Source organism: Ceratosolen solmsi, unplaced genomic scaffold, assembly GCF_000503995.2.
Source record: "Ceratosolen solmsi marchali unplaced genomic scaffold, CerSol_1.0 scaffold35, whole genome shotgun sequence".
Taxonomy (NCBI): Eukaryota; Metazoa; Arthropoda; class Insecta; order Hymenoptera; family Agaonidae; genus Ceratosolen; species Ceratosolen solmsi.
In genome coordinates this window covers 3,542,912-3,553,036 of record NW_011948423.1, presented here as the reverse complement: position 1 = coordinate 3,553,036, position 10,125 = coordinate 3,542,912, and the positions used below count along the sequence as shown (strand labels likewise).

At 29.7% G+C, this 10,125-nt stretch overlaps 1 protein-coding gene across 9 annotated transcripts in view; it reads right to left on the bottom strand.

Annotated features, from left to right (window-relative positions):
- Positions 1 to 224: 224 nt before the first annotated feature.
- The window catches only part of gish (casein kinase I gish), a 36,049-nt gene continuing 26,148 nt past the window's right edge, over positions 225 to 10,125 (bottom strand). For 2 of the 9 annotated variants that reach the window (XM_011499517.1, XM_011499518.1), the window contains 5 exons: positions 9,821 to 9,901; positions 9,372 to 9,443; positions 8,125 to 8,238; positions 4,056 to 4,162; positions 3,259 to 3,498 (listed from right to left, as the gene is read on the bottom strand). In XM_011499517.1, the coding sequence (XP_011497819.1) occupies positions 3,294 to 3,498; positions 4,056 to 4,162; positions 8,125 to 8,238; positions 9,372 to 9,443; positions 9,821 to 9,901 (579 nt within the window). In that variant the 3' untranslated portion in view covers positions 3,259 to 3,293. Of the gene's footprint in view, positions 918 to 3,258; positions 3,499 to 4,055; positions 4,163 to 8,124; positions 8,239 to 9,371; positions 9,444 to 9,820; positions 9,902 to 10,125 lie in introns of those variants that run through there. The other 7 variants (XM_011499521.1, XM_011499522.1, XM_011499524.1 and 4 more) reach the window with 7 other exon arrangements.

The window sequence follows — 10,125 nt, the reverse complement described above, 5'->3', positions numbered from 1 at the left end:
AATAATAATAATAATAATGATGATGATGACGATGATGATAATAATAATAATAATAATAATAATAATAATAATAATAATAATAATAATAATAATAATGATGATGATGACGATGATGATAATAATAATAATAATAATAATAATAATAATAATAATAATAATAATAATAATAATAATGATGATGATGACGATGATGATAATAATAATAATAATAATAATAATAGAAATAAAAATAGTAATGATAATACGAGGAATAAAGATGATAATGTTGATATATCTGCAGTAGTAGCGATTTCCATGGTAGTTATGCGATGGCTCGTTTTTTATGTTTTGTGTTTCGTGTGCGTGCGCGAGTGTGTGACTTGTTTGTTTGCATGCGCGCGCGTGTGTTTGGATGGGTGGGCGTGCGGGAGCATGGGGGTGGTGAACAGGTAGGTAGGTAGGCAGGTATACGCATGTACATGTAAGTGGGTGTGAGCGCGCGCGCGTGTTTCTTCTTGCGAGTCTGGGTGAATATTCAATTGGACAAAGGCGGTGGGGTGGGGGTGGGGGTTGGTGTCAGGGTGACGGTGTGCAGGACCGAGTCACGGGAGACCGAGTGGCTGCTGGCGCGGAGCAGCGTTACGGCCTCGCGCTCCGGATCTCCCCGGCCGAGGGCCGCCACGCGGCCGCCGTCGATTAGTCCTCGCTTCGCTCCGAGGCGCTCCACGGGGCCTCCTTTTCCTCCTCCTCCATCTCCTCCACCTCCACCACCTCCTCCTCCTCCACCTTCTCCAACTCCTGCTCCGCCCCCGGCATTAACACCCGTACACTGAACCGTGGTACCCCCGAGACCGACCGTTACGGTCAGTCATTTCTGTCGGCCACTTTTCTTTTTCTTTCGCTTGAAGAAGCAGCAGCATCTGGAAATTAAGCAAATACTAATGGGACTTAGAATCGCTTTCACTTCTGAGGCCTTTCTTTTATTTTTCTTATTATTATTATTACTGTTTAATTATTTTTCTTTTCTTTTTCTTAGTTTTGTTGTATTTTTTTAATGATTTTAATGATGTGCGAGCGAGCGAGCCAGCGAGAGTGAGTGGGTGCGTGGGTGCGTGCGTGCGTGCATGCGTGGGTGGGTGCGTGTATTCGGCTGCTTGGCACGAGGTGCGCATGCGATGAATTATCAAAACAGATAGAGTGAGTGATAAGGGAAGGGAAGGGCGTGGGAAGGGAAGGGAAGGACGATGGAAGGTAGAGCGAATAGCAGGCTGAGCAGGGGGAACGAGTGAGCGTGAAAGATAGAGATATATAGATAGATAGAGTGATGTGAGCAAAATGAAATTAGTACAAGAAAATATATAAATTATAATGCGACGATTGTCGATATTTCGTCAGATGGATCCGGCGTTCGATTCGTCCGCTTTAGATAATCACGACAGGTGCGCTTTCTCGTTTGATATTTTAATCGTGTGAGCTCAGTTATTGTAATGCATCAAATACAGTGGCGGGATGTCGCTTTATCCAGAGACAAATGGAGCACATTCCCTGCTCGAAATGAAATTCGTTAATTAAATACGGGATGGGATGTTGTGTAAGGGAAGATATAATGATATGTGAGTTAATGCCGTATTGGCGTACGTTTAATTTACTTCTTGCTCCGTTTCGATACTTGCCGCCGACGCACTTTCTCCTAGCGCTCTTGTGCTTAATTTATCTTCCGTTTGCATATTGTCAAATTAGACCTACGTTATTTGTGAGAAATTCCAGAAAAATTGCCGTTGATGAGAAGACAGATTCCCGATACCGATCGCGTGAAGAACTTAATCGTCGGAGCTTATCCGATCAACGACAAAATTTCATGATATTCAATCTAAAAAATATGTAAGTCTCGGTAAAGATTCATGAATGGTTCATAGGTTTGAAGTATAACTGCAGAAAATTGTTGAAAATTATAGGAAAAGATGATGAGAGACAGTCGAAAGTATGTTCTCCAAATTAATAGAGGCTTGAATAAATGGATACCTACGTTACGTTCTTCTTTATTTGAATATTTTTTTATTCAATATTTTTGGATTAGTTATATTTATGTGACACAATGCAGTAAATATAATTGTTAATAATTCATTGGGTTATTATTTTTTTTTTTTTCATCGATGGGATGGATTTGATAAGAAATCAATTGGTTGAAAAAAAAAACTAATTCGTCAACTTTGACATTATGAATGTATAAATGTATACTTTAATACTGTAAAATATGCTAAATAACGCAATTATTAAGTAAATCGGTAAAATAGCAAAAATTATTGATATCGAGGCTTTAAATATAAACTTTTTGAAATTGACATGACAAATGGAAATTGACAAATTTAATATGAAATAATATGAGTGAAAAAACCGAGACTTGTACAATATAATAAATTAGACTGAAGCTGCAACGTGATTACTATTAAGATTAACATCTCGAGATCGCAGTGAAATTTATCTAGTTTAATATTGTCATCGGCATTAAACGTAAACGACTATGAACTTAGAAGAACATTAATTAAAATATTTTTTCTTGAACAAAAAATAATGTGTACAAAATCTTGATAAATACTTTGTAATATATATATTTTTAGCATTAATATATACATTAATTTTTCCATAAGCCCAAAAAATTTCTATTTTACTCTATGCATCATTGATTGCGCATGCGCGTGCAATAATTTTATTTGCAAAAAATATTTCGTATCGTAAGAAAGTATGCAGTCTTGGTTCAAACTTCTATAAACTTATGTATGAAATCATAACATTACTTTTAATAACATTTTATACTAATTTTTATGTATTTAAAAAAATATTTTTATAATTATACACACATATGTCATATATATACCTGTTTATACATATTCATGTATATATACATATATATATTTTCTTTTTTTGCATGTATTTATAATTTGCTGCAATATTCAAGAAAATATTCCTTGTTGAATAATTTGCATCGAATTTCCATTCGCCAAATGAAAATAACAATAAAAAGCGTTAAATAATTATGTAGTAATAAATAATTTATAACAGTTGCAATGTTAAATAAATTGTAAATAAATAAAAGATAACGATTTTTAATAAAGAAAAGTTTTGCGTTTACGAGAAATGGTAAAAAGACAAACAGAAAAAACATACGTGATAGTTAAGTGCAATATTTTATTCTCTAAATTATTTTTCTAATTTTGTAAAATAAATATCACTTTTTATACAAAAAAAATATGTATTACAAATAATATGAGCATAGCTTGATGATAGCAATCTCTTGGGACTGTCCAAAAAATTTCTTACTCATACCTCAGTGGAATATCAAAATAACCATCTTTTTTTATCTTCGCTACAATGTTAGTTAAAAGAAAATTTTGAACTGGCCATGTGTAAGTATTCAATACTTTTCTATACGCTTCGTGTACAGCTCTTAATTTATCTACTGAATATTTATTAGAATTTCCAACCGACACACTATTTTTGTTTTGTGCTATTTGTGTTGATCTAAAAAAAAAAAGTAAAACAATAATAATGCGTGATTATTAATGTGCGCATCAAGCAATTTTAACAATGCGGTGGAAGATTATAAATTGTTTTTGACGTTGACAATTTTCCTTTCTCGTAGAATTAGTATCTTTCATATGACATATTATCGTCAAATTAATAATTTTTTTTTTTTTATTATTATGAATATATTATTCAAGAGATGCAAACATAAATGAAGAGAAATCAATATCCTTTATGATTCCATTGGAATTTATAAAATTATTATTAATGAAAATATGTCATTAGCAAAATATATAAAACTAGAAAACAAATTCAGAATTCGTTAGTGCATATAATTTTCTTTATATAACAATTGGCAAAAAAAAAAAAAAAAAAAAAAAAAAAAAAAAAAAAACAGGCCTGTAGAACTAAACGAACTTTTACATATGCATTAGTTGCATAATCACACATTATGTGTCTTATATGGGTATTATATTTATAGAAAGAAAGAAAAAAGATAGAGCCAGAGCGAGGAGAGAAAGAGATAATAATGATTTTACAAAATATATACTAACTTGGTTTCATCTATCATTTCCGCTTCTGGTGGTGCTGTTATTGGTGTATTTGAGTGGCCAGCCGTTGGATCATCATTTGCCAACTCTCCATTCGTCGACGATACAACCTGGTGAGTTCAAATTAATTCATTTACTTTCGTTTTTCTTTTGAAAATGAACGCTTATTATCTATAGGCGCGCGCAGCACCTAAATCAGTGGATTAAAGGCGACAGTTTTGGGGTCTGTACAGAGTTAAATTAAAACGAGTTAATAACGAAAGTGCCAATAAAAGTAAAAAGGTACGAAATTAATAAATGCTAATAGTAAGTAAATAATCATGTGGAAATAATGGAGACATTAGGTTTTTTTTTGTTTTATCATTATTATAGCTTGCTAATAAAAAATAAAAAAAAAAAAAAAATGAAAAAAAAACGTAATATTAAGAGATAAAACTGCTCTGACATTTTCCAAAACTCTAACTTTACGTTAATATTCATTTAATGACAGAGAAAAATTATGTAATGTCAATTTTGGACACGAAACGTATGTTTTTTTTTATCCCTTTTATCTTAAATTGTATAGAAGCGCAATCCGGATTCCGACACGTACACTCGGTCTTGCCGATGTTTACAGGCGTTTTTTTTTTCTAAAAATTACATTCTTTAAAATGACGTGACGCAAATCGTTCACTAAACGTCGATCGATTTATATGAATTTTCACTTATAACTTTTTCACAGGATTTTATTTACCGAAGTAAAAGCAAATTTTGTCTTTATAATTGGCGTTGACTGAATTTTTATTAGTATATATATATATATATATATATATATATATATATATATATATTTTTTTTTTTTTAAATCAACGCTTTAAATATTCTACGCAATATTAATCTAGCGTTTATAATAAATTTTAAGATTTTTTTTTAAACTTTATTGTAAATAAATATTGGGCGAAATCAAACTGCCCGACCATGAACTCATTTTCAAAATGATTCATCATCGTTTATTACATCTATTATTAATAAATATATGTGTATATGTATTTTTTATATAAAAATAATGATATGCGTTACAAATGAGCTTTACCATTTTAAATTATATAATTGTAATCCGTTAATTTTTTTTTTATTATTATTATTTTTTTTTATAAAAGAATTTCTAAAATTTTAACTATTTTAATTATCAGAATCGCGATTCATGTTAGTTCTTAACAGCAAAACAACACAATTACAATTTAGGAATCGGAAGAAAAAATACATAACAAATCTTACATGCTGTCATAAAAATTAAAAAAGCATAATATAAAAGTAATGAATTATTTGCTTTTGGCTAAGCAGTTCTAAGATTTTTAGTTAAATTATTTTAATAATTTTTACACTACTTTTTACACTATAATTCAATCTAATATCGAAGATAATTGATATTTAGTGTATATATAAACATTTTTACATACAATTATAATGCAATGTTATTATGTATTATGAAAAATGTACGTAATTAAAATGATTCATGAATCAGTATATTTATGTATATTAAAATGAATCATGATAAAGCTTTATAATTAAACTTAAAAATGAAGAAGAAAAGAAAATTAAATAGATATTGACAATAAGTTATTATACATAATATTTTAACGCCACCAAAAATTATCGAGTAATTATTACGTCAACAAATAAAATGAATTATTTTATAAATTCTCAAAATTTATTTTTAAATTGATAATGATTAGCATACAGAGTTAATTAATAAATTTTTAAGCCCTTTACCATCAATATGTTAGCCATTAAAAATACTTAAATTCTAGTTCATGCAATCTATTTATAATCTATTATCTATTTTTAAATATTTAAAGAAAGGTTATAGTGACTTTATCTCGATGCACTTAAATATAACATTTTATGAAGATTGATAGGTAGCTATTTTTTATTTTATATGAAAATCCGTAGTTACAAATTTCATTAAGTATTTATTTATTGGCTATCTCTTAGATAAATATAGACTGCAGATAAAACTAGGATAAATTAAGTTATTGCTTACATAAATATTAATAATTATATGGTTACAAATATATTTTACTGATAAAATCATTTTTGTTCGTTGAAATTGGCTTGAAAAATTGAATAATACTTGTCCTATATTTTCCATCTAATATCAAATCCGAAATGTAAACAATATTTAAAATTAAAAATTTCCGCTACCATTTAATGACAATTTTGCAAATATTAAAGTTAATTTGAATGTCTAGAAGTTTTTAAAACTGTCTATTATATTGCTAAGATCAGATAAACGTATATTATTTCGTAACAGCATATCAATATTAATAAATAGTAGTATTTGCAAAGAACTTACTGTTATAAAAATATTGAATATAAACATTTTTATAATTATGTCTTTTGTACTCTAAAAGTTCCAGTTATTTATTTGCTTTTATTCGTCATATACCATTGAATTTTTCAATATTACAAAATTTTCTTTAGTGCTTTTAAATTTGCGTAATAAATTCTCTCTCTCTCTCTCTCTCTCTCTCTCTCTATTAACGTATTTTTGAAAACGTTTGACCCTAAATTGCGCTCCGTATATATCGAAATATTATTAGTACGCCGTTCTTGAATTACCGAGTGATTGCTTATACGGATATAATAAACAGAATAAATTGTCTACACAATGCTTTTTTCTAAATAATTTTCGATTGTTTTTGAACAATGATGAGAACAGTCATATTCACGCACATCTTTTTCAGCACTGTCATATGTAACAACTCGTACATTCAATCTTAAAAAAAATTTACATGTATCAGATATGCATTTTTATACTTTAACGATATGCAGGGAAGTTACCGGTCGCTAAAGTGTATTTTTTCACTCTCCGTAATGCTGTTAATGAGAATGAAATACAAATCTCATGTAGCTTTCTGTTTTATATATGTTATTTGCAATAGAAATTATGATATATATTATGCGTGTGCGTGCGTGTGTATTAAAGTTTATTTATTGGAAAGTACTGATTAAATTATGTTATCATAAAGTGATTTGTATATTTGTATTATTTTTATTATATATTATGGACAAAATTTTCATACGTAGCAAGTAATTGAAAAGGTTTTGTAATGTTCATTGAATTTCAGAATGCCCTATGACTGATTATTTTTAATTATTATAGAAATAATGATAACATATAGTCGACTCGCAAAAATACAAAAAAAAAAAAAAAAAATAATAAAAAAAAAAGTAAAAGTATCACAATAAATGATTTAGAGTTAATTTAGTAACGAGATGGGTATTACGAAACAGGGAGGCAGATAAGGAGGAAACTAAATTAAGATAATTCAGTGACAAAAAAGATTTTTCTTAATATTTCACTACTTTCTTATCGTTAACGAAGATTATTACTTTATGTAACATTGTTTTTCTCTAAATTTAAATGTTACCTATTTTTTTTTTTTTTTTTTTAAATCAAGATAGGATTTTTAATTACATTATTTTATCATTAATAATTACAAACGCTAATTAAATTTTTTTCCTTTATAAAATGGAAAGTTTCATGTACTGTTAAATTTTAATCCATTATACTGTTTATATTATGCCTAATAAGTAGTTCGTTTTGAATTATAATCAAATCAAAAATAGAAACAAATAACAATAAATTAAAATTAGCCACCCACTTTACGTAGGTTCAGTGGTTCACTTTTCATTTAAGAAAAAAATAAAAACAAAACAAAAAAATTATATAGCAAAATGTAATTGACGTACAGTCAGTTAGAATAAATATCGTACCAAATAATATAGTATATTGTGTAAAGAGGGCAAAATACTGAATAGAGCACAAACTGAAAATAGTAACAAACAAAGATTGGTAATGAGGAGAATGAAGAGAGGTCATATAAGGATGCAAATTAAAAAAAAAAAGAGTGAGTCGAGTTGTGATGGATTGTAGTATGTTGTAGCGCAGTATGTGTCGTGGTTCCGTGTGATTCGGTGAGGTGAAGGTGTGAGAAGTGGTGTTATAAGATAAAGAAAGAGAGGGAAGGGGGATTGGAGTAGAGTAGAGCAAAGAAGAGCGATGGAAAAGAAGAGGATATGGACTCACCTGTACGGAGCCATGTCTGTCGGCGGGTGTCAAGGTGCCACTGGCGCCCGATTGCTTGATTGTCCCCCTTACCCCCTTACCGCCCCCTCCTCCCACCCCGTCACCAGCCGCGTCCTGAAGGAATAAACACGACGCAGTGTCGCAAACGATAGGAGTTAGTCAAAAAAAAAAAAAAAAGAGGATATCGGTATGTTCCTTAAGTAATGCAACCGACTAGTTATTTCATGACTTGTATGCTTGTTATCGCCTACTCGTCACTCAGGCGCCTTTGGCAAAATGGAACGTGGCCCGCGGCACACGGATTTTTCCACTTTTACGTTTTGTCTTAACAGCTGAGTTTCATTAGTTTATAGAGAACACCGTTTGCTTACTAATAAAGATTTTATTTTAATCAAATTATCATTAAATTTTAAATGCTTGGAAGATTATATCGAAAAATTGAGTGATCAATTTCAATCTCAAGCAGAAATAATCGGATTATATGTTGTGTAATTCCTTTCGATCGTGTAAATATAATTAAAAATGCCAAAAGCAACACATCGTTTTATCATCATATTATTAGTCATTTCTTTCGTTTGAATTAACATTAATATTGGGGATTAAAAAATGAATTTTAATTTTAACAAAATTTATATCTCACTTTACTATCAGCTCTACATAATTTAGAAAGGTTTACAATATTAATGATTGTGGTAAATTAATTGATTATTTTCAGATATTTATATCGCAAATCAATGATTGCAGATTATCCGGCTAATTATAGTTTATAGGCAAATTAATTATACCATTGGCTTTATAAATAAGCTAAATCTTGTTTAGTAAACAAACTTTCCATTCGAAGTGTTTGTGTTATGATTAAAATACATTTGATGTTACTATAATGGCAATGTTTGAGTACTATATACAAACAAATGAAAGAGAAAAAAATATATATATAGAAAATGAAGTAAAATATTTTCTACAGCAGCTATTTAAAACGTAAAAGCAACTATTATTACTAGTGACAATTTTGCCGAAAGACCTGGTGATAATTGTATCCAAGACATAAATATCTACGCTCCGCTCGACACACCGTTTTACAAAAGAGGCTCTATCTACGCTTTCATAGTCTATCTGAATAAATATAAAAACGAAAATAAAAACAAAAAAGCTAATTTGGCAGGGACGTAGCCATACGATATAGCGTTAACTTAGCCTACTTTATATACTGGAATATATTGTTAAAAAATATTTTTTAATGAGCTTACGTATTTGCCGTGCATCTCCACACAACAAACTTCATCCGTTATGAGAATAAAATCTTCGTTATCATTGCATTCCTTTAAATCGCATCAGATATCCCGAGATTAATCCGACCAGTGCAATCAATGAAAGAAGGCAATCATTTAAAGTACATATTCATCAAAATATCTTTGAATTCGCTAATTTTTTTTTTTTTATTTATTTTTTTTATTTTATTTTACAGCATATATTTATGTTTTGTTTTCATAATTAACTTGCAAGATCGCGCAGTTAAGACAAACGTATAGCTTCTAGAATAGAATAATTTAAATTACTTCAATCTCGATTCAACGTTTTCTCATGCGATTAATCATACGGTCAAAAAACGAATGGAAAAAAAAGGTAAAAAAAAAAAAATATATCAGCTACCAAATTTGCATGCTGCGTCGAAGCTCTAACGGATAATCTCAATTACCTTGTAATTTGCAGGATGTCTGTCTCGATTCGGTGAGACGAGGATCTCATGGCCCGTCTGCAACGATCCTACTGGCGTCGACTGCAAAAAAATATTAAGTCCATTAGCGAATGTTAAAAAGAATCACGAATAACAATGATCATAGTCTAGATGCCTTAAACTAAAAAGAAATAATAATTTGAATGAGAGTAACTTTTGGCTTACAACGTACTTGAGCACACAAACGATATTGCACTAGAAGACGATGACAACGTTAACGAAAGCTTATATGATTATTATCCAAATAATAGGAAACAAAGTTGATA